This window comes from Rattus rattus, chromosome 15, assembly GCF_011064425.1.
Source record: "Rattus rattus isolate New Zealand chromosome 15, Rrattus_CSIRO_v1, whole genome shotgun sequence".
Lineage (NCBI taxonomy): Eukaryota > Metazoa > Chordata > Mammalia > Rodentia > Muridae > Rattus > Rattus rattus.
In genome coordinates, this window is record NC_046168.1 from 8,712,569 (window position 1) to 8,736,049 (window position 23,481).

Here is a 23,481-nt window from a genome sequence, read left to right on the forward strand (position 1 = left end):
GTGGACCTAAGTAGATTCCCTGAAGCTTACAAGAATCTTTTAAGTTTACAAAAAGGGACAAATTTTATAGGGGTTCCACTATGTAGTTCTGGCTGTCCTGGAACTCACAGAGGGCTGAGATTAGAGGTACTAGCCACTATGCCTGGCTTATTTTACAAAGGTTTGGTTTTTATTCTTTGGTTTTGTTTGTTTTGGAGACAAGGTCTCGAGTCCTTACTAGCCTTAAACTTGCTGACTATGCAAAAATGACTTTGAGTTTCTTTCCTGCCTCTGCCTCCTAAATGTTGGGGTCTGGTTGGAAACCAAGATTCTGTGTATGCTAAGCAAGAACTTTTCTTCTGTATTTTTGTGGGTTTTCTTGTTTTGAGACAGGGCTTTTATATGTAGACCAGGTTGGCCTTGAATTCACACTCCTCCAGCCTCCTGAACGCTTAAATTACCAGCTTAAGCTATCACACACCGGGTCATTTGTTGCATTGTTGGGTGATGAAATCCAGCCCGGCTCTACTCACTGAACCAAAGGCCCCGGACTGAAGGGGCTTTCAAAGAGCCGGGCCTCGGCCTTGCGAACAGAGGAAGTCCCCGCCCTAGTTGCCAGGGTGCTCTGTGGCGTCGCATTCTCATTGGTCGGCGACCGGTGAGGCACGCAGCTAGAGGCCATTTCAACGAGCTGGCGGGGGCAAAAAGATGGCGACGCCCCTTGGGTGGTCGCAGGGGGGCTCTGGATCTGTATGTCTCGCCTTCGATCAACTGCGGGACGTCATTGAATCTCAGGAGGAATTGATCCACCAGCTGAGGAATGTGGTATGCAGGCAGAGCTCGGTGAAAGATCGCGCTGGACGCCTCCCGGGTGGGGGCGGGTCCAGGCCCTCTGTGAATGTAGGGGGCGTCCTTCCGGAGGCAGGGTTCACTTAGCTATCAGGGATGGAAGCCAGAAGAGCTGGGTGCTTTTCTAAACTTTACCAATATTCCCCATTCTGCCTGGTTGCTGAAGGGACTGGGAGATACTCAGTGAACTTCAGGGTCTCCACGTTTAGCGGACCTCACCGACTCCCTAAGGCAACCTGCGCACAGAAACCAGATCATTCCTTAAGCCGCACTCCTCTCCAGTATCAAAGGCAGTGCTAATACAAATTGGCCTTTCACGGTGCTGATTTAAGGGCCCCCAAACTTTTCTGTGCCCTTTGGTTTCCAACCTCAGTGGGTGCCATCCACTGGCGTCAAAAGTTACCTCGGTAATGACCATCTTGGAGCTCATGGGGTTTGTTGTTGTTTCTCTTTTGGTGACAATGTTGAGATGTGTCTCTATCTAAAAACAAAAAACACACACACACATACAAACAAAAACAAAAACCCCAAAACACTGGCTTAACATCTGTTTTTCACGCTAATGATTTTTAGACCGCATCTTCCCCTCTGAGTAGTTAGATACGAGGGGCATTATGAGAGGCATACTCTATTTCAACGAAGCGTATGCTGCCATGGGTGCTGAGTTATCTTCAATCCCCAAAGGCTCCCCAGATCTTCCTCTTGGCAGCTTACTCCTACCATCTGGAACATTTTTTCTCTACACATCCTATTTAGCAGTTAGATCTCAGGATTCCTGTCATTTTCTCAGCGCAATCCCGATCCTTACTGAAGCTGGGCCCTCTGTGTACCACAGCCTGTATACTGTTGCTAGGACGTAGAGTGTGCAGTGCTGCCTTGAACACTCTCCGTGAGGCTAGTTGATCCTTGTAGGCAGCACCTAGAGCCAGGTCTCTGTAAATCCGTGAGACTTAATCCTCCTGTCCTAAGGCCTGTTGAGACCTGGGTGCCTTGGACATGGTTCCATTACCCATCCTTTGTCCTGGTCCTTGGAGGGCATCCCCCTGCTCTCCTAGCCCCAGGCCCTTCCTGAGCCAGGCTCTGTTGCAGATGGTTCTCCAAGATGAAAATTTTGTCAGTAAAGAAGAGTTCCAGGAAGTAGAGAAGAAGCTGGTGGTGAGTGGACTCTCTACACTCCTAATCTCTTCCCACCTCCCGGGACCCCTGTGGCTGGGCTGAACCCTTGAGTCTTGTAGCCCTCCTAGTAAGGCCAAACCTTCCTGCACCCTGACTTCAGCACGCACCTCTGAAAAGCGGGGTTTAGTTAAGGGATCCTGAGAGACCCAACATGGCTTGGGATAAAGAGAGCCACCATCTGTCTCCCTTGCAGGATGAAAAAGCTGCTCACGCCAAAACCAAAGCCCTCCTTGCCAAGGAAGAAGAGAAGTTGCAGTTTGCCCTTGGCGAGGTGGAGGTGCTGTCTAAGCAGCTGGAGAAGGAGAAAATGGCCTTTGAGAAAGCGTGAGTGAGTGGGCCTGAGGAAGGCATTCAGAGCCTGGGGGCTCATGTGCCTTCTGCCCACCCACCCTTCCATTTTAACTTGCCCACTCAGGCTCTCCAGTGTCAAGTGCAGAGTCCTGCAGGAGTCTAGCAAGAAGGACCAGCTCATCACCAAGTGCAATGGTAGGCGGGAGGCCCGAGCTGCCCCCCAAGTTAACATACACGGGCTCTTTTCCAACAGCCCAATGATGATGCCAAAAGCAGGGCTGTACCCCAACTTCTGCCCCCGGCTGAGGATACAGGCAAGTCCAGGCGGGTCACACCTTCGAAAGTGCCTTCAGGGACCAGGCAGGCCACGGAAGTGATGGACGCGAACAGTGTGCGGTATTCTTCACAGCCATAAAGGAACGGGCTCGCTCCCATTTTTCTTGAAACATACAACCTTCTTAGTCCACCTTTTGTTTTTTCCCATTTTTGATAAGTGTTAGAAACAGTGTACTCTATAACTTTGCTTTAAAAGAGCCGGAGAGCAGACGCAACTGCTGGGTATCTTAAGACTCGGGATCAAGGGACTCCGCAGGACTGGAGACCGGGTTACCAGAGTCGTGCCCCTCCCCTGGGAATAGAACCTAAGATTGCCAGATCTTTAAAAAAAGAATCTAGAAGCCAGAGTTGTGGCACATGCTTTTAATTCCAGCATTCAGGAGGTAGAGGCAGGAGGATTGCGAGTTTGAGGCCATTGTGGGCTGTATAAGACCTTGTCTCAAAAACAACAAGGGGTTGGGGATTTAGCTCAGTGGTAGAGTGCTTGCCTAGCAAGCGCAAGGCCCTGGGTTCGGTCCCCAGCTCTGGAAAAAAAAAAAAAAGAAAGAAAAAAAACAACAACAACAAAAGGAATTTAGAAGTCAACTTTAATGGAAACTTCTGAATTGTCAGTGTAGACAGCTAGTTCAGGCGGTTTAAAAGTATTATATTCAATGAGTAAAATCTGTCTGGGCCACCAGATTTCCACTCTGCTGTGTGCATGCCTTCGGCCCCTTCTGGTTCTGTGTGTGGAGCACTTGAGTTGAGGACACAACTACGTAATGTCCTAACATTCAGGGTCAGCTTTCATGTTCAGAGAATGCTAAAGTCTCAGGACTCACCTAGAGGTAGCTACAGATTCTATGCATGACATCTGATCGCTTACTGTAGCAGATCTTTTTTTTTTTTTTTTTCAACTTCCAAAGAAAACTTTTATTTGGGGCTTGCTTACAGAGGCTAATAAGTCCATGGTAGGCATGATGGCTCAGTGGCTGAGAGCTTATATCTGATCCACCACTGTAGCAGATCTTAAAGGGGCCAAAAACCAACCTGAGCCCAAGAGAGTTAAGATCCCTCCTCGTGAGGCTCCCACGGGGGCCTGGGCAGCTTTCACCCAGCCACAGCCTTCTGTCACTCCTGGTGAGCACCCCCTGAGAAGTGCCAACAGGCTGGTCTCTCAATCAGAGCAGGCTGACCAGGCTGACCAGGCTGACAGGCTGACCGGCATCATGGGTGTTTGAGCAAGGCTTCCTGAAGCCTGACCAGTAGTCACTGTCTCATACCCAGTGTCCCTCCACCCCGGGTCCTACCTGCCTTTGCACTTCCCCTATCTGGGGAACTGAGAGAGCCGGTATAGCCAGAGACACCTTACCTTAGAGAATCTCCTTCTACCCAAATCAGCCCAGGCCCTAGGGCTCTGCAGGTGTTACAGGGTCAGGGTCTGGATGCCTCCCCCATAGTGTTCCAGTGGGGCCACAGTCCTCACCTAAGCCAGGGTGCTGGTATGAACCACTGTGCTTTAATCAATACTTCTGCCTGGCCCTTTGTGTTTTAGTTTTTAGTTTAGTTTTGTTGTTGCTATTTTTTTTTTTGTTTGGTTTTTGTTTTGTTTGTTTTGAGACAGGCTTTCTCTGCATAGTCCTGCCTGTCCAAGAACTTGCTCTGTAGACCAGGCTGGCCTCAAACTCAACAGAGGTCTGTCTGCCTTGGCCTCCTGAGTGCTGAAATTAAAGGCATGTGCTACCCCCACCCAGCTCAATCCAATTTCATATATATATTTACAGTTATCCCCCCCCCATTTTGACACAGGTTTTCTCTGTGTGGTGTAGTCTTGGCTATCCTAGAGCTCTGTATATAGAACAGGCTGTCCTTGAACTCACAGAGATCCTCTAAATACTGGAGTTAATAGGTCTGTGTCACTATGCCCAGTTAGTCACACAGATTTCTAGTTCTTTTTGCCAGAAGAATTTTAGATGCAATTAATTCAAATTATGCAGATGACCTTGAGAACCAGTCTCTGTGACCCAGTACCATCATGCAGTGGGCTCTTCCCTGTCTCCAGCCTTCACCAATGTCCTTCTTTCTACTTTGTACTTCTAGGGCCAGATTTCACCTGAACTGCTAAATGCACCAACACTTCTGCACGACCAAACTTGTGTTGTAGTTACCTCTTTCTTTCCCTCCCTCCTTCCCTTCCTTGTATGTCTGTGCATGCAAGGTCCAGAGGTCAGAGTTAGGGGCAGTCCTCAAGCACTCTCCACATTGTTTTATGTGTGTGAGTGTTACACCTGCATGTGTGTGTGTATCTGCACCCCATGCATGATTGCTGCCCACAGATCCCACAAGGAGGCATCTGACAACCCTGGTACTGGATTTGCAGACAGTTATGAGCTGCCATGTGGGTGACAGGACTTGACCCAGAGTCCTCTGCAAAAGCAACAAGTGCTTTTAAACACTAAGCCATGTCTTCAACTCCCTGACATTTTTTTTAAAAGCAGTGGTTTTTTGGTGTATGTGTGTGTGTGTGTGTGTGTGTGTGTGTGTGTGTGTGTGTGTGTGTGTGTGTGTGCGTGTGTGTGTGTGTGTGTGTGAAGGTGAAAGGAAAATTCAGCCTTTACTTTCCACTGTGTGGGTCCTGGAGATTAAACTTAAACCTGGTCCTCTGGGTCGGCAGCAGGCAGTTTTACCTGCTGAGCCTTCTCACCAGTCCATTACCTTATTTCTTGTGACAAGATCTCACATGAACCTGGAACTTGCCAGTTTTGACTAGACTGACTAGCCAGCCAGCCCCAAGGACCCAGTGTCTTGACTTCCCCAGCATTAGGATTACAAGGGCTTCATATGTGGGTGCTAGGTATCCACATTGCAGTCTTCGTGTTTGTTGATCAAACATTTTACCAACCAACCACCTCCATAGCCCCCATCCCATTTAAATTGTATGTATGTGTGTGTGTGTGCGTGTGTGAACGTGCATATAGAAGCTGGAAGACGACCTCTAATGTTATCCTGAGCAATGATACCCACTTCCTGTAAGGCAGGCTCGCACTGGCCTGAAGCTCACCAGTCTGGCTACACTGGCTGGCCAAGAGAGTCCCAGGCATCCTCCTGCCTCAGCCTCTCTAGTACTAGGATAATAAGCACATATCACCACACCCCAGCATCTCACATGGGTTCTGGGGACCCCACTCCAGAACCTCATGCTTTCAAGGCAAGTGATTCACAGAACAAGCCCTTTCCCATTCTCACCCCACCCAACCCCCAATTTTTTTTATATTTAACTTTAATCACTGCTTTTTTAGGTTTGTCTATCTTATATGTATGTATGGGTGTATTGTCTGCAGGTACACAGAGTTACAGGAGGTTATAATCTATCATGTTGGGAATGGAGCCCAGGTCCTCTAGAAGAGCAGTGGTGCTCTTAACCACTGCGTTCACTCCCCATTCCCTACCCCTTTTTCAAGATGGGTTCTGAGGCATTCCAGGCTGCCCTCAAACTCGCTAAGGAATGACTTTGAACGGCTTCTTCTGCCTTCACCTCCTGAGTGCTGGGATTATACCATGCGCCACCACACCTAACATTTCCCTTCCTTTTTCTTTTTTTATTGGTGCTAGGAATGGACCCCAGGGCTTTGCCAGCTAAGCATAGGCATGCACTCTACCAGGAAACTGTCTTCCCAGTCCTGTGCAGCCGTCCTTTTATCAGAAGGGCTTTTCCCCCCTCCCTGTGTGATCAAATTTTCCAGGGCTCCATGGACAGTTATATAAATGCTCTTGGGTCCTTATAGCCACATTGGATTTTGACTTAATACACAAAAATCGTTGTCTCTAATGTGTGCTTGGTTAGGAGGGAGGCTTTTCCATCACTGTCTCACTGGGTCCGCTCCATGCTACTGTGGAATAGGGACTATTGAGATATGAGAAACCTGGTCTGAAAAAGCAGCCAGCCCAGCTTGCTAACACTGCCTCATCAACACGAGCCTTCCTCCAGTGCAGCCGTCCTCCTCTCGTCATTTCCTCTTTGATCTTTTGTTATTTTCCTCTCTCCTTTCTTTGGTGCAGGAAATCAAACTCAAGAGCCTCACACATGCCTAGGCAAGTGTTGTAGTAATGAGCCACACCACCAGCCTTCAACTCCTCAGCATATATTTATTTATTCATTCATTCATTCATTGTGTTGAGATGAGAGTCTCAGGTAGCCTAGACCGTCCCTGAACTTCGTAAGATGACCGTCGACTTCCCATACTCTTACCTCTGCCTTCCAAGTGCTGGGATTAGTAGCATGTGCTGCCACCCTCAGTTTAGTTTGAGTTGGGTTTTTTTTTTATAATTATTTAATGTGAGTACACTGTAGCTGTTCAGACACACCAGAAGAGGGCATCAGACCCCTTTACAGATGGTTGTGAGCCATCATGTAGTTGCTGGGAATTGAACTCAGGACCTCTGGAAGAGCAGTCAGTGCTCTTAGCTGCCAAGCCATCTGTCCAGCCTCTAGTTCCTGAGTCCTGACTCCTCCTTTTGAGAAGTTAAGCACATGTCTGGAGTAGTCAAGGACCTCATCTCTCACCGGAGGCCCCTGTACAGCTCAAGGCTGGGCATCAGTCTGCCCTTGATAGGTCTGGTGTAACTGAGATGGCCAAGGTTGGTATTTCGAAGTCCAGAGCCCTTAGCAACATCTTGTTCCCTCTACAGCACACAGACCTATGATTCAGGCTCCGTTTTAGGTCTTCAGGTTACAGTGACGAGCAGAACAGTCCCTGTGGACCTATGTCCTAGTCATAGAAAGGCCAACAATGGATGGATGAGACACTTTAGACAGTGCACAAGGAAAAAGGGGCGGGATGGGAAAAGAAAGCACTTGGAGGGGCTGCAACTTCTCACCAAGGATTTTTACCCATCCTCACCTGGGTGAGGTTCATAATACAGTGGTGAAGTTACTGACAACATTGTCCCTAACTCATGAGATCTCACAAATTTGCTGATGTGGCAGGGTCCTGTGATGAACACCTGTAAGCCTGGCTACTCAGGAAGCTGAGGTAGCAGGACCAAAAGTTTAAGGCCTACTAGGATTACAGAGTGAGTTTAAGGCTAGCCTGGTCAACTTAATGAGCCTCTGCTTTAAAACCAAGTAGAAAGTAGAAAGTTGAGATGGTTGTGGTGGTATAGTTTGGAGAAGGCTGAGGCAGGTGAATTTCTTGCAGTTGAGGCTAGCCTGGTCTACATGGAAAGTTCCAGAACAGCCAGAACTATTATAATAGAGACCCTGCCTCACAAAAAAAAAAAAAAAAAAAAAATTAAAAAAAAAAAAAGGGCTGGGTATGGGGTTGGGGTGGTGGCGGCATGGTAGCACTCCTTTGATCCTAGCATTTGGGAGGCAGAGACAGGAGTTACCTCTGAGCTCAGTGGCAGAGCTCTTACCTGTCCCGTGTGAGGCCTTGGGTGCAGTCTCCAATGCGGAAAGACAAACTCATTCATACTAAGGTCCAGGCAGCTGTCCAAGAAGAACTCCTGGGCAGGGAGAGTAAAGTGTGAAGAACCACACAAAGGAAGACCTCGACTCAGAAGCCTGAGAGTGGGAACCACCCCACCTCCCTGCCTCTCTCCCCCACAGAAATTGAATCCCACATTATAAAGCAGGAAGACATACTTAATGGCAAAGAGAATGAGATTAAAGAGTTGCAGCAAGTTATCAGCCAGCAGAGACAGAGTTTCAGGTGAGGGGCTGGGCCAGGCTGGGGGTTGTTGATGGAAGTGGGGAGCCTGACTTGTGGCCCCTACCCAGGGCTGTCCAGCCTACCACCAGCTGGCTCCGTTGCAGGAATCACATGTCTGACTTCCGGATCCAGAAGCAGCAGGAGACCTACATGGCCCAGGTGCTGGACCAGAAGCATAAGAAAACCTCAGGAACACGTCGGGCCCGTAGCCGTCAGTGTTCCAGGGAGAAATAAACTGCTGGTTGCTTTGCTGTTCCCTAGCTGTGATACCCAACCCTTCTCTGTCCTGGGGAGACCAACCCTTCCCTTCCATCCCTGTGGGTCCCACATCCCTCTAAGAGTGCATGCTCTGCCTGTCTGCCTCCAAGGCACCAAGGGCTTCATGGGAGGTCTAGGGAGCACCACCACTGCAGCTGCCTCTCGTGAGCTTAGGAGGGAGCACCGTTCAAATCCTTAGCCCCTGCCGTTGCCCTCGTTTGGGGTGGGGTAGAGCCAATGGGAGTGATTGGGAACTGGGTCTTTGTGAGTCTTTCGGGAACTGTGGGCCAGTAGTTGCTACTTGCTTTTGGTGTTTTTTTCCTATATACTCAGCCCCAGTTAGCCCAATCACACCCTACCTGGACTTGAATGTGATCCTCTGGGGCTAGCTATAGGGCCAGGGCAGAGTGGAGTATAGGAGTGTGTTTCTGTGCTTGTGCTTATGCGCTCACACTTGTGCTGGTGTGTGTGTGTGTGTGTGTGTGTCTGTGTCTGTGTCTGTGTCTGTGTGTGTGTTCATGTTAGCCCTGACTAGAGAATTCAAAGGCTGGATTCCAAGACCACAGGGAAGCTGAGAAATCAGAAGCCATCAGGTAGTGAAAATCTGTGCTTATCATCCATCCATACAGATCACATCTGCAGCTTCTTACACTGTTGAACAAAAACCTTCAAACAAGGAAAGGGAGAAAACTTTAAAGCAGAGAAACAGGGAAAGGGTATCCTGCTCAAGTTGCTCAGGCAGATTTGAGAGGATGAAAGGCCAACTCTGTGCGGAAGTCATCACTGAGTGTGTGTCTAGGTAATTGTGAGGAGCACAAGGTCCACAAGACTAAGATTTTTAAGTCCAGCCTGTGCTGTCACTGTGAGGCTGGTGGCAAAGGAGGGGCTGGTGTGTCAGAGCCAGCTGGGGCCTGAGTCACAGCGGACGGTCAAGCTAGAGGTTAAGGACAGTCCTGTCCTATTGTCATAAGACAAAGACAGCTGGTGACTGCTGCTCTGTGAGGGAAGGAATGAAGGTTTGGGGGGACTGGAATAAGGGCTTTGTGGGCCTAGGGCTTTAGAGGGAACCCTACAGAGATTGCTCTGTCTCCCAGGTTTGTTCTGGGTGCTAAGCTGCTCGTGAAAGCAAGCTAGGGACGACCCTCCAGCTCTTTTTTCCCTATGGGCCTTAAAGCTATGAGTCTAGTCAGCTCCTACCTGAGTTCAGAGAGCCCTCTGATAGTCCTTAACCCTAACAGAGGTTGGTGTGTGTGGTCGAGGGGGGGTGCGGGAAGTCAAGCACAAGGAAGGCATGGAGGAGAGTTTGTGAGTTGGGGACTAAAAGAGTTGGGGACTGAGGATACGGAATTTCAAGATCTCACACCCTGAACCTCATCTCGGGTAAGCCCCTTGCAAGGCCAAGGCCAGAATTTTCTGTGATAGAATTGGACCTAGCTGCTGCCTCCTTAGTAAAGCTAGGCCTGCCTTCTTCTCCCATGCCTGTCAGCCGGAGTCTGGAGCCCCACACCCACACTGCATCTGTGTTAGAGAAAGTTCGGCATGGGGGCTTCACCCGGTAGGGCCCACAGCTTAGGTCTCTCTGCCGCCAACGCCGCTAGCTCAGGCACTGACGCTGGCGCTTTAAGACGCTTTGACCCCACGGCATCCAGGCAGGGCGGGGACAGTGCAGGAGCCACCAGCGGAGGCACTGCGAGGGTGTAGTGCTAGGTGTCCTGCCCACCATGCTGACTGCGCTCGCCCCGCTAGCCCTTCCTGGGCTCTCAAGGCGGCTGCCTGCCTCTGCGGGGCGTCAGGACTCGTCCGGTTCGTCCGGCTCCTACCACACAGCTCCGGGTTCTCCGGAGCCCCCGGACGTTGGGCCGGACACAGAAGGCCAGGGGACTTGGCTCTGGGTGGCTCCTGGGCGGGGGGCGGGCGCGCAGCCTGTCCTGTCCGTCAGCGCCCAGAATAGCCGCCAGCAGCACTGCTCCGGCTCGGGTTTCCCGCGAGGCCCGGGCTCCGGCCCGCCGCCGCCCCAGCCCCAGCTGCGCATGCTGCCGTCGGGGGAGATGGAAGTCATCTTCGGCGCGGGGCCTCTGTTCAGCCGCTCCGACGCGGAGGATCTGGAGGAGCAACAGCTCATGGCGCCTGCCTTCAGCAGTCCCCTGCTGCCTGGGCCAGCGTCTCCGGTCTCTGTGTCGTCGCAGCCGCAAGCCCCCGACGGGGGCTCTCGCTGGGCCACCTACCTGGAGCTGCCGCCCCGCGAGCCGAGTCCTGCCGTCTCAGGCCAGTACGAATGTGTGGAGGTGGCCCTGGAGGAGCGCACCGCGCCCGTTAGACCCCGCACGGTACCGAAACGTCAGATCGAGTTGCGTCCGCGGCCTCGGAGTCCCTCGCAGGACAGTCGCGCGCCGCGTCCCCGACTGCTCCTGCGCACCGGCTCCCTGGACGAGTCTCTGAGCCGCTTGCAGGCCGCCGCGGGCATCGTGCAGACGGCGCTGGCCAGAAAACTAGGCTCTGCGGTCCCAGCCCCCAGCAACGTCACTTTGAAGTCTACGGGCAAGCGAGAATCCACGACGAACTCTCAGGAAACGGCAGCCAGCACTCATGTGGTCCTGGAAGAGGCCAAGTCCCGGCCACCCCGCGCACACGATCATTCTGCCTCGGCCAAAGCCCCACGGCCTTGGCCTAGCCTCCGAGAGCGAGCGATTCGGCGGGACAAGCCGGCACCCGGGACCGAGCCTCTGGGTCCAGTTAGTTCCAGCATCTTTCTGCAGTCAGAGGAGAAAATTCACCAGGCTCACAAACAGGAACCCAAGACCCAGTTCCCCCGTGAGACTCCCGATCGAACCGTGCCGAGGGCACGGAGTCCTTCCAGGGGTTCCCGGGTGGTTCCCAGTAGGGTTGTGAGACCGAGAAGCCCATCTCCTCCGCTGCAGGCTCCAAACGGGGCCGTGCGGGGTCCTCGCTGCCCGTCTCCCCAGAACCTCCCACAACCTCATAAGATTGTTTGGAGAACGAGTAGCCCGGCTTTCCCTGGCGCATCCTCTGCCTGGGAGGATCGGAATGCCTCCGTCGAGGAAGTCGTCAGCAGAAGGACCCCTTCCCCGCCACCACTTTCCCAATGGACTCGGGGTGTCGCTAGAGTTGGGAACCCATGTCCCGAAGCGCCTCTCCCGTGGAAGGTTCCGAATTCGAGAGGCGGAGATGCAGCAGGACTGAGTAGGGACCCGTCCCTGCCAGCCCTGCTCCCACGGGAGTCACCTCATCCTATTGAAACGCGTAGCCCATCGCCCGGAGAGACTTGGAGTCCGGTTGCCCAGGCTTCATCGACGGCATTGCGTCAGGAAGCTTTGAATGGTTTAACTCAGAAGCCGGAGTCGCCTACACCATCAGCACCCGGGACTCCAGAGCTCCCAGAGGCGCAGTGTCTGCTCTCACTGGAAAATGCGAATATTGCCTTCAGAGGCGGTCAGCCCTCTCCAGATGTAGATACAACGGAACAGCCCCGAAGTCATCTGACAAGCATCCTGGACGACGATGTGTGCCCAGAAACCTTGGGCTCGGGAGAAGCGACTTCCGGACGTCCGCGCGTGACCATTCCGCGACCGCGAGACGTGCGCAAGATGGTCAAGACTACCTACGCGCCAAGCTTCCCTGCAGGGACCCCAGGCTCCGGGCTTCCCGCGCCCCCTGCGGACACCTGCGGGGAGGAGGGTGACGTATCCAAAACGCAAAAGCTCCCGGCACTTGAGTCGCCCGCCCCGACTCATTACACATCCATTTTTCTCAAGGACTTTCTGCCTGTGGTTCCTCATCCCTACGAGACACCAGAGCCTTCACTCCCTGCAACCCCTAAGGATGCCCCCCAGTCCAGCGGGGTCCCGAGGCGGAGGGCAGAGAACAGCACCGCGAAGCCTTTCGCTCGCAGTGAGATCCGCTTGCCTGGCGCTCTAGCCTTCGGCCAGCGGCGAGAGAAAACTCCGAGTGTCCAAAGACCGGGTCCTGGAGGAGAAAACCCGGATGCTGAGGCCCAGAGTCTGGCCCCAGATCGCGAGGGTCGGACCAGCCCTTTAGGAGGCGCTCGCACCTCAACCCAGCGTTCCCCTTTAGAGTCCACAGGGACCAGACCACCTCGCCCCGGGTCCCCGCAGGCGGGTCCCAACTCCAGCCTTAGGGCAGCACCCGAATTAGAGACACCGCTTGTGTCTCCTGCAACTGCGGTCCAGGCGCCCCTCCTTCCGGATCCTCCGGCGACGGCAGCCAGGACGGCTGCACCCTTCCCGCGAGCGGCCTCCGCGCCTCCCACCGACCGGCTCCATCCTGCATCCTCCCTGGGGACGCGCAGGCCTCCGGGAGCCGTGCCCGCGGGGAAGGTCCTCGTAGACCCGGAGAGCGGCCGGTACTACTTTGTGGAGGCGCCGAGGCAGCCGAGGCTGAGGCTGCTCTTCGATCCCGAGAGCGGGCAGTATGTGGAAGTTCTGCTGCCACCGTCGCCCTCTCCCTCCCGGCCGCCACGCCAACCCTATGCCCCGCTGGCCTTAGGGCCCGGCCTCTACCCGCCCGTCTATGGGCCTATCTCTGGCCCGTCACTGTCGCCGCTGTCTCACAATCTGCCAGCCCTTGGTGGTCTCCAGCTACCTTGGGCTCCTGAGGCTGGATCCCTGGAGGGGATGTACTACATGCCCTTGAGCGGGACCCCTAGTCCGGCACCGCCGCCGCTGGCCTTCTGTGCCCCACCCCCCAGTTCTGGTCCCATCCAGTCCAGCAAGGGTTCTGTGTTTCCTTTGTAAAACCCCAGCCTTTATCCCCGTGGAGTTGGGTTCCCTGGAAGGCTTTGGAAGTTCCGGATCCCAGTCTCTTAATTTTTTTCTCCCGTCAATTCTTTGGCCAGTTCCAGCCGGTCACCAGACCAGAAGTGGCCTTAAGAGAATGTATCTGCTACCTGGGCTGATAGTGCTGGAGCATCATTAGCAAGTGACTGCCTGCCTATCCCCGCCCCCGCCCCCCAACAAAAATATGTATCCCTTCCCCAAACCTTCCCAGGGTGTGCTGTGTTTGTGTATGTGTTTACGTAGGCAAGCAAGTCTGTCAAAGTGAGAAGCCAGTCTAAGAGGTGTTGGGGTTTCCCAGAATAGCAGGTGTGGGAGCAGCAGGACGGGGCTGCCTTGGTGAACTGTTTGTATTTCCCTAACACTGGGCCCAGTTGAGTGGAGCAGGAGAGTAGGTGCTGCTGAGATGGGATGGGCGACAGCCATCAAATCTGGATTAGTCCTACAAGGGAGAACCTAGTGTGGCCCCTGGGCAGCTTGGGGCAGCGAATGGGAGCTATGGGGACAGTAGTTGGAGATGAAGTATGGGTTGCATAAGGAGATGTGGATGTGGATTGGAGGTGAGAGAACTGGGTGAAATGGCTGTAGTCCCTGGAAAGACAGTCAATGAGACGAGCAGCTCCTTGACAGAAAGGCCTGCAGGAGGGTCTAGGAAATGAGGAAGGGGAGGAAGATTACTCTTCTTCCGGTTTTCTGTGGCTGGAGGGTGACTAGGGACAAGTGATGAATTAAAGAATCTCAAGTGATCAGCAAACATTTCTCTCGTTTGGCCATTTCTGGAGTTGAGAGGGCAGGGAGAGCAAGAATCTAGAAAAACAAGGTACTTCAGTTTTGGGGATTGCTGTTTAAACAAAATGGGGGAGCTTCATGAAATGATGTGACAGCCGGGTGGTGTTGGTGTAGACCTTTGATCCCAGCAGAGACAGGTGGATCTCTGTGAGTTCAGGACCAGCCTACAGAGCGAGTTCCAGGACAGAGAAATTCTGTCTCAGAAAACAACAAACCAAGAGATGGCTACAGCTAACAGCCCACAGCAGGGAACCCAGCTCCTCCCTGTCTTCTACAGACCCTGGGAGCTGAGCTAGCTTATCCTGAAGCCACTCCCACCTCAATAGACAGCAAGTAAGTTGAACTACCAGGAGGACAAGAGGGAGGAAGGTCAGGCTGTTAGGGTGAGTTAGAGCTGGCAAGAGGAAGGGTGTTCCTAGATGAGTAGGCCAAGGGGCCCTGGCCCTTTAGCTGGTTTCACTCTTCATGTTCCTCCAGAGACAACAGTAACCACACAGGGACTGGCCCTTCTGGCTACTTCCAGCACAGGAAAGACCCCAAACCTGTGCTCTAGCCGCTCTGAGCCTGGGGTAAACTGAGGGCCAGAGGACAATCTCTGTGAGGTAGAAGGTGGTCTCTGTGTTGTTTTTGAGCCTTGCTGGAGCGGTGTTTGACAGGAGGTGTTTGAGAAAGGATCGTTCCCACTAGAAGCAATGCCGGGTCGACAGACATTCGGCAGCTTTCTGGTTCTGAGCCTGTGTAGCTAAGATCCCTCTCTAGGAGTTTCTGTCAACCTTGCCCTGGACTGGAAAGTGGCTAAAATACACCATCAAAATAACCTCAACATCTCTCCTGAGATACTGGTCCCAATGACATGGAGGGACCAGGGCCACCCCTAGAGTGTATCATCTCACCCTGGTGTGCAATAAATGGCTAACCATGGAGAGCCATGGTGACTGAAATGACAACCAAGTGTATGGTCCTAATTTCCTGCTTCTACCTTTTAAAAACAAAATAAAAAACCACTTTTTCCTGGCATGGTGGTATACACCTTTGATCCCAGGACTTGAGAGGCAGAGGCAGGTGGATCTCTTTGAGTTCAAGGACAGCCAGGGCTATCTCAAAAAGTCAAATAAATAACACTTAAAATATATTTATTTTTATTTTATGAGTGTTTATCTCATATGTATGTATGTGTGCTGCATGTATGCTTGGAGCCCATGAAGGTCAGAAAATGGCATTGAATCCCCTGGAACTGGAGTTACAGATGGTTGTGAACCATTTGTGAGTGATGGGTCCTGAAACAAGGTCCTTCGCAAAACAAGCAATTGTTCTTAACCACTGAGCTTTCTTCAGTTTGCTGCCTCTTTTTTTTTTTTTTTTTTTTTTTTTTTTTTTTTTTCGGAGTTGGGGACTGAACCCAGGGCTTTTGCTAAGCAAGCGCTCTACCACTGAGCTAAATCCCCAACCCCCTCTTTTTCGTATTTATTTATTATACATAAGTACACTGTAGCTGTCCTCAGACACACCAGAAGAGGGCATCAGATCCCATTACACATGGTTATGAGCCATCATGTGGTTGCTGGGAATTGAACTCAGGACCTCTGGAAGAGCAGACAATGCTCTTAACCGCTGAGCCATCTCTCCAGCCTGGCTTGTTGTCTCTTAAGCACCCTCCACATAGCCCTCAAGTCTGGCTCTGGCCTAAGTAAAGGGCACTCTAGGATTGGAGAAAAAGACCACAGATGGTCTCATACACTGTGGTCTCCCAGACTCAATAACTCTGTCTCACTACAGTTAGAGCCCTAAGCTAGCAATCACAGCCATTCCTCCTGGAGGCCATGACCTGTGGGCATTGGGGACCACTCTGAACACGGCTTCTCTCTGAGCTTTCACATCCTCTGCAGTAGAATAATGATGACTGTCAGCAGCCACCTTGCCCCACAGGATGTTCGGTACAGTTCTTGCCACTCACTCAGGTCACAGTGTGTTCTCCATCAGCCGCGGAGTCTCCTTGCCCAGCCCCAGCCTCTCTCCTCGCATCTTCCCGTGAAATGGAGCTGAGTCATCAGCAGCCTGGGTCCCGCTGTGGAACCTGCGTGCGTGCGTGCGTGGCACCTCCAGGGCCTCAGGGAAGGGAACAGGGTCAGTGAGGTGTCGGTTCCCCATTGGCCTAAACCACAGATAATTCGAACGCACATCTGTGCCCCAGCCTCAGCCTGTGCGCCACGAAGTAAGTTCAGAGGCCATGAGACTACCTCTGCCGCTGTTGCTACTGTTCGGGTGCAGGGCTATCCTGGGGAGCTTCGCGGATAGGGTTTCCCTCTCAGCTACAGCTCCTACACTGGATGATGAAGAGAAGTACGCATCCCATATGCCGACTCACCTGCGCTGCGATGCCTGCCGGGCTGTGGCCTACCAGGTAAGTTCTGCCTGTCCCCTAGCAGTCCTCGCTTAGGCCACTCCATCTGTCTTAGCCCTCACCATTGAGCCTTTAACCCCCAGCCCTCAGCCCTAACCAGCGATCTTTTCAGGGTATTACCGGCCCCCTTCGCTTCAATTGTCATGCCTAAGTTTACTCTTTTGCCTGGTCACCAAAGAACAGACAATCTGAGGTGGCCCCGTCTATCTTGTCACCTAGGGGATCATTAGTCCTCTTATACTTTCTCCCTGACTGTATCCTTTTTCATCTGAACACCCTCCCCAGGTCCCTGAGGTGCCTTACTTTACCCATGTTGAATACATAAGTATCTATGTGAACCCATGCTTGTTCACCCCAAGCGTGCCTGTGCGACCACGTTTCCGTATGTTCGCAGGGCGAGTGAGTACACATGTTATTAAAGACTGCTTAATTTATTTATCATCATCATCATCATTATCATCATTATTGGCTTTCCTTGGTCTCATGATTTAAAAATAGCATGTGCTACTGGGCAAGTGTGCTCTGAAAGAGGGGCAGGTCTTTCACTCAGCATTTTCTCCCCCAGCCCCGGGAAAGTAGGTCCTGCCTGAGCTGACCCAGCCCAGCCGTGGGGCCCAGAGAGGGGCCCCTGCAGCCTGCCTTGCAGGTGCTTCCGGCTCAACAGCTCCCCTGCCACCTCATTCTCCCCAGAGACGCTGGGCGTCTGCCCTTCTCTCCTTCCCCTAATTGGCCAGCAGTCCCAAAGACCAGGTTCTCAGCACCTCCTCATTCCAGATGGGCCAACATCTGGCGAAAGCAGAGGCTAAATCTCACACTCCAGACTCCAGTGGATCGCAGGAGCTGAGTGAATCCACATACACAGATGTGCTGGACCGGACCTGCTCTCAGAACTGGCAGTCGTGAGTTGCTGACCCAGTCCCTGTCACCTTCCTTCAGGGGAAGGGCTGGCGGGTACAGACCCCCATCCTCCCATTGATGGGTGCCACGTGTTCATTCCACGAAGGTTCTGGCCTGAGGGAGGAGGCGGGCTGAGCTGAAATCTGGGCTACGGTTGCTGTTGGGAACATCTGAGAGAGCAGATGGCCACAGAAAGATCACTAAGATCTTGAGCCTTGGATTTAACCCTGCCTGAGCTCAGTGTATTTAGCCTGGAATAGGAGCGAGTCCCTCGCTGAGCTGGTCTGCGCTGATCCTACATCTCTGCCTATTACCATCAGCTATGGAGTCCAAGAAGTGAACCAGATGAAGCGTCTCATGGGCCCGGGACTTAGCAAGGGGCCAGAGCCCAGCATCAGCGTGATGATTACTGGGGGTCCCTGGCCCAATAGGTAATAGCATGCGGGGGAAGGAGTCTCTGGAGTCCTGCTTTGCTCCTCGACTTCCCCATGGGCAGGTTAGAGTTCACGGTGCCTATTGCTCTTTTAGGCTCTCCATGACGTGTTTCCACTACCTGGGAGAGTTTGGAGAGGACCAGATCTATGAAGCCTACCGCCAAGGCCACGAGACTCTGGAGGCGCTACTCTGTGGGGGCACCCACGGGTCCTGCTCACAGGAGATCCCGGCTCAGAGAGAAGAGCTTTAGTCCAAGCTGTGACACCTCTGGATCGTGTCTATATTTTTTTAAATTAATTATTATTATTAATGGCTGTTTAGAGACAGGCTCTCATCATGTAGCCCAGGCTGGCCTTGAACTTGTCCTCCTGCTCAGCCTTGAAATTGCTGAAGTCCTGAGCCTTTGCGCTTGACCCTCCTATACATTTCTTTCAGCAGTGGTGGTGGGGAGGAGGCCGGGAAGCCTGACTCCGGCTGTCAGTCTTCCCCCTCCACTCCCCCTGGAGCCTCCCTGGGGCTGCGGCTGCCTTTCTACTCTCAAATAAAGTTCACCGACTTTGAATCCTCCCTGCAAACGCTTCTGAGGATGGGGCAGAAAATGATGTTTCTGTTGAAGTCCTTCCCATGCGGGCCAAATACACATCACTTCACCTAACTAGAAGAGAGTCGGCATGGTTGGAAAAGTAAACAAGTTAGGAAAGAATCCAGTCATTTGCTCAGGGCCAAACAGTGGAGGGCTTTCGATCCACCGGTAGGGAAAGTATAGACGGGCAGCTGCAGTCACGTAGTCATGGGCTGCTCGCTTGATTACCCATTTAGACAATAGAGGCTCAATCTGAGCAATGCCTGAAAACGAGGCCATGGCCGCTCCTAAGTGTGGTTGAGAAGGGTTGTGTTGTAGGCATGAGGGAGAGCACAGCCAGCGGTGTCTAGAAGGGTCCAGACTGAACCAGACGACCAGAGGAGGTGGTCCAGGGGGAGAGGGGGTGCTGCGAGAGGGAACCAAGAGATAAGAACAGAAGACCAAGAGAGGAGCGGAGGACCAAGAGAATGCATGGCTGAAGTGGTAGATTTAGATACTAATGAGGAGCTAGGGGAGAGGTTTAGGGGATGAGGTTGGGTGAGAAGAGCTGTTTGTTCTGATCCAGCCTCTAGCTTGTTCAGCCAGTCCATCCAGGAGGCCTGCTAGCAAGAGGAAGAACCCACAGGACCTTTGTTTTAAGCAGCCAGGTGAGGAGGGTGAGGACAAAGTCGGCCATCTTGGAAGTTCACCATCTTTATTACTAATCATGCACCCTCCTATCTTTGTCTGCCATGGGATATGTCTGTTAGGAATAGATAAGTGAAAACCATTTTTGTCTGACTTGAAATGATGTAATGCCTACAAGAGAGGAGCCAATCACAAGGTTGGCAGCTAGGATATGAGCCAAGCCCTGGTAGGCTCTGATATGCTAGTAAACTCTAAGTGTCCATGATTCGCTAAAGGATGGTACCCCAGACTCAAATAGTATGTAAACACAAAGAGTGTTTTGTTCTGCAGAAGTCCAGCATGCTAGGGTCTCCCATTACCAGAATAGAAGGACACCCAAGTGAGCTTGCAGGTCTGATTTAAAGCACCTTAGGGAATTCTGGGGTAGATGACCTCTGTGTTAATCTGTTGGGTCCATCTCTGTGGACATTACTTTATTGAGTTGTGAGGTTTGGAAACTGTTGCCGAGGAAGTAGCTGGGGAAGTCTGGAAACTGCTGCTGACCATTGTCCTTGCTTCAGGCCAGGTGGCTGGGGCATTCCATTACCTGGGCATCAATGCTGGAGCCTGGGGGTTTTCTATTAGTAATGGACTTGCCTGGACTTGCCCACTTTTTAGGCCCAGTCTCCTTAACTGCCAATTTGAAGTCTGTCATGGAATCAGCTTAGCTTTCTCAAAACCAACCCCAACATGCCATTGATGAACCAATGAACCAGCTCTAAGAGGTGAACCCTGATGGCACAAAACTAATGCCCACTGGATAATACAAAAAACTGGCGATGTGGATGTGACCCAGAGACTGTACCATCACACTCCTCAGTCGAGCAGTTTGAGCCTCTGTGTAGATACCCATTGGCAAGGGGACTTTGGGACAGGCCACTGTGTAGCTCTGTAGACTTGAGTGTCCGGCATGGTTGTTGAGCTCACACATGTCCTCCTGTCAGCACTAGCCCCTGGCTGAAGCTCTTGAAGACCTCCTGGTCCTTTCCTCCCAACCTGCCACAAACAAAGTACTTCACGGGTTTGCCAGTTGAGCTTGGAGGCTGCTGAAAAGTTCCAACTGGAGAACTCTCTAGTGGAACATTAGCTGCCTGATGGACCATGGCAGCTAAATGAGATAACTGTTTACTCGAGATTGCTATAACTTTAGAAGAGCATAGGATTCTAAAGAACGTGTGTGTGACTAAACTGAGCGTATTCCAAAGGGGAGTCTAGTGTGGACATTCCAATGCTGAGCGCCTCCTAGCCTACCAGGCATGTGCTCTACACTTTCGAACTCCTAGTCCCCCACTATCACTTGCTCTAGGATCTACACTGTGCCTCCTTTTTCTCCTGGCCCTCGCCCTAGCAAGAAACCTCAGGATCGGAAAGCCAGGGTCCAGGATGCTGGCTGGAACATTAGGAGTATGAACTATGTAGGCCTGGCAGGTGATGAGGGCCTGAATGATCTTATCTGATGTCATCAGGAAAACCCAGTGTTCCTGCTTGGTTTTAGTCTTGCTAATAAAAATATTTTAAAAGGCTACTTACAGGCTGGAGAGATGGCTCAGAGGTTAAGAATACTTGGTTTAATCTCCAGTGCCCATATAGTGACTCACAACCATCTGTAACTCTAGTCCCCAGGGTTCCAATACCTTCCTCTGACCTACTTGGGCATTAGACATACATATACAGGCAAAACATGTACACGCATAAAATAAAAATAAATCGGGTTGGGGATTTAGCTCAGTGGTAGAGCTCAAGGCCCTGGGTTCGGTCCCCAGCTCCAAAAAAAGAAAAGAAAAAAAATAAATAAATCTTTTTTCTTCCTCCTCTTCTTCTTCCTCTTCCTCCTCCTCCTTCTCCTCCTGCTTCTTCTTTTTGTGACAAGGTTTTACTCTGCAGCCTTGGCTGGCCTGGAACTTGCTATGTAGACTATACTAGGCTGCCCTCGAACTCACAGAAATCTGTCTGTGCTTCCCAAGGGCTGAGATTAAATGTGTGTACCACCACACCCTGCTCCAAAACAAATAAACCTTTAAAAAGTTAAAAATGAATAAAAAAGCCTCCTAGCTGGCAGTGGTGACAGCAGTAGTGACACACGCCTCTAGTCTCCGCACTTAGAAGGCAGAGGCAGGTGGATCTCTGTGTAACCAGCTAGGGTTACACAGTGAGTGTCATCTTGTTATATGGTGAGACTTTATCTCTATAAATAAATAATTTAAAATGTACTCAGAAGGACACTTCAAGACAACTTTTATCAGAATCTGAGAGAAAAAGAAGGCAGACAAGCTGTAAGTCTCAGTGGCTGCTGGAGAAGAGAGATGGAGACAAGGGAGAGAGCTACACGGTCCAGGAAGGCAGGCAGGTTCACTAAAGGAGGTGTGCAAGCATTTACAAAGGGGAGGAGCGCTAGACAGGGATTGATCAAAGCCACATGGAAATAAAAGCAGAGAGGCATATCCAGAACATAATCGATCTTCACTAAGAATAACTGAAATGCCTTGGCCTCTCCTCAGTAGTGAGACTGTGTCTTATGTGTGGATCTTGGGCTTTTACAAGATGGCCAAGGGACAACTTTGGGTATGAAGAGCATCTTCAGGCCAGCTCCCCTGCAGTCTGAAGGTGGTGGATGCTGACTAATTTGGTGTGTGGGTCACCTTTTTCTTTATTTTTTTTTATTGGATTTTTAAAAAAAATTACATTTCAAATGTTATCCCTGTTCCTGGTTTTCCATTCATAAACCCCCTATCTCATCCCCTGTTCCCCTGCTTCTATGAGGGTGTTCCCACACCCACCCCTTCCCACCTCCCCGCCCTGACATTCCCTACATTGGGGTATCAAGCCTTGGCAAGACCAAGGGCTTCTCCTCCCACTTATGCCCAACAAGGCCATGGAGCCATGGGTCTGTCCATGTGTACTCTTTGAGTGGTGGTTTAGTCCCTGGGAGCTCTGGTTGGTTGGTATTGTTGTTCTTATGGGGTTGCAAACCCCTTCAGCTCCTTCAATCCTTTCTCTAACTTCTCCATTGAGGATCCCATTCTCAGGTCCATGGTTGGCTGCGAGCATTCGCCTCTGTATTTGTCAGGCTCTGGCAGAGCCTCTCAGGAGACAACTAGATCATGCTCCTGTCAGCAAGCACTTCTTGGCATCAGCAATAGTGTCTGGGTTTGGTGGCTGTGTGTATGTGGGCTGGATCCCCAGGTAGGGCAGGCTCTGGATGGCCTTTCCTTCAGTCTCTGCTCCACACTTTGTCTCCATATCTCCTCCCTTGAGTATTTTGTTCCCCCTAAATATTTTGTTCTAAGAAGGACTGAAGCATCTGCACTTTGGTCTTCCTTCTTCTGGATCTTCATGTGGTCTGTGGATTGTATCTTGCATAATTCGAGCTTTTGGGCTAATATCCACATATCGGTGAGTGCGTACCATGTGTGTTTTTCTGTGATTGGGTCACCTCACTCAGGATGATGTTTTCTAGTTCCATCCATTTGCCTGCCTATGAATTTCATGAAGTCATTGTTTTTTTTCTTTTAGATTTATTTATTTATTATATATAGGTACACTGTAGCTGTCTTCAGACACACCAGAAGAGGGCATCAGATCTCATTACAGATGATTGTGAGCCACCATGTGGTTGCTGGGGTTTGAACTCAGGACCTCTGGAAGAGCAGTCAGTGCTCTTGACTGCTGAGCCATCTCTCCAGCCTGAAGTCATTGTTTTTAATAGCTGAGTAATACTTCATTGTGTAAATATACCACATTTTCTGTATCCAGAAATGTCTATTGAAGGACATCTGGGTTCTTTCCAGCTTCTGACTACTATAAATAAGGCTGCTGTGAGCATAGCAGAGCATGTCTTTGTTGTATGTTGGAGCATCTTTTGGGTATATGCACAGGAGTGGTATATCTGGGTCTTCAGGTAGTTCAATGTCCAATTTTCTAAGGAACCTCCAGACTGATTTCCAGAGTGGTTGTACCAGTTTGCAATTGGTATGTGGGTCACCTTATCAGAGGCTTCCAGAGGTGTTATCAGTGAGGTCACCTTTCCTACCCAGACAGTCAGTCCACCTGAGGCTTTCAGGGAATTCCCTTTCCCAGACTGTCAGGGAAAGTCTTCTTAGGCTTTGGCTGGTATCCAAAAGAAAAAGGGAGAGAGGAAGGGTTATAATTTTCTGAGTTAGGACTCAGAAAAGTGGGCAGGTTCTATGGTGGCACGAGGAGGTTGAATTCTGGGAAGGAAGTTGTCTCATGAAGCAGGTGAGTACCCCTCTAGCTCCTTGGTATGGCCTTAAGTGAAATCAGCCTTCTTGACCAGTGGGCTCTTGGCCAGGTGACTGACAG

The 23,481-nt window shown here is 51.4% G+C and overlaps 3 protein-coding genes across 3 annotated transcripts; all 3 read left to right on the forward strand.

The window, feature by feature from the left end:
* The first annotated feature begins 645 nt into the window (after positions 1–645).
* Positions 646–8,581, forward strand: Spata24 (spermatogenesis associated 24). Its single transcript, XM_032886075.1, has 6 exons — positions 646–804; positions 1,918–1,983; positions 2,198–2,328; positions 2,420–2,490; positions 8,219–8,321; positions 8,426–8,581. Exons 1-6 carry the CDS (start codon positions 688–690, stop codon positions 8,553–8,555), a joined length of 618 nt encoding a protein of 205 aa, XP_032741966.1. The 5' UTR covers positions 646–687; the 3' UTR covers positions 8,556–8,581.
* A 1,719-nt stretch (positions 8,582–10,300) lies between these two features.
* Positions 10,301–14,111, forward strand: Prob1 (proline rich basic protein 1). Its single transcript, XM_032885740.1, has one exon. It carries the CDS (start codon positions 10,301–10,303, stop codon positions 13,349–13,351), a length of 3,051 nt encoding a protein of 1,016 aa, XP_032741631.1. The 3' UTR covers positions 13,352–14,111.
* Positions 14,112–16,377: 2,266 nt separating this feature from the next.
* Positions 16,378–18,474, forward strand: Mzb1 (marginal zone B and B1 cell specific protein). Its single transcript, XM_032885964.1, has 4 exons — positions 16,378–16,580; positions 17,355–17,479; positions 17,798–17,908; positions 18,006–18,474. The coding sequence occupies exons 1-4, from the start codon at positions 16,407–16,409 to the stop codon at positions 18,160–18,162; spliced, it is 567 nt and encodes a 188-aa protein (XP_032741855.1). The 5' UTR covers positions 16,378–16,406; the 3' UTR covers positions 18,163–18,474.
* Positions 18,475–23,481: the final 5,007 nt, after the last annotated feature.

Excerpts from the sequence above, each read along its gene's own strand:
- Mzb1 (XM_032885964.1), top strand. The coding sequence starts at position 16,407 with ATGAGACTACCTCTGCCGCTGTTGCTACTGTTCGGGTGCAGGGCTATC. Across the intron at positions 16,581-17,354 it reads GCCGGGCTGTGGCCTACCAG|ATGGGCCAACATCTGGCGAA; the intron begins GTAAGTTCTGCC and ends TCCTCATTCCAG. Across the intron at positions 17,909-18,005 it reads GGGGGTCCCTGGCCCAATAG|GCTCTCCATGACGTGTTTCC; the intron begins GTAATAGCATGC and ends TTGCTCTTTTAG.
- Spata24 (XM_032886075.1), top strand. The coding sequence starts at position 688 with ATGGCGACGCCCCTTGGGTGGTCGCAGGGGGGCTCTGGATCTGTATGT. Across the intron at positions 2,329-2,419 it reads AAAATGGCCTTTGAGAAAGC|GCTCTCCAGTGTCAAGTGCA; the intron begins GTGAGTGAGTGG and ends TTGCCCACTCAG. Across the intron at positions 2,491-8,218 it reads GCTCATCACCAAGTGCAATG|AAATTGAATCCCACATTATA; the intron begins GTAGGCGGGAGG and ends TCTCCCCCACAG.
- Prob1 (XM_032885740.1), top strand. The coding sequence starts at position 10,301 with ATGCTGACTGCGCTCGCCCCGCTAGCCCTTCCTGGGCTCTCAAGGCGG.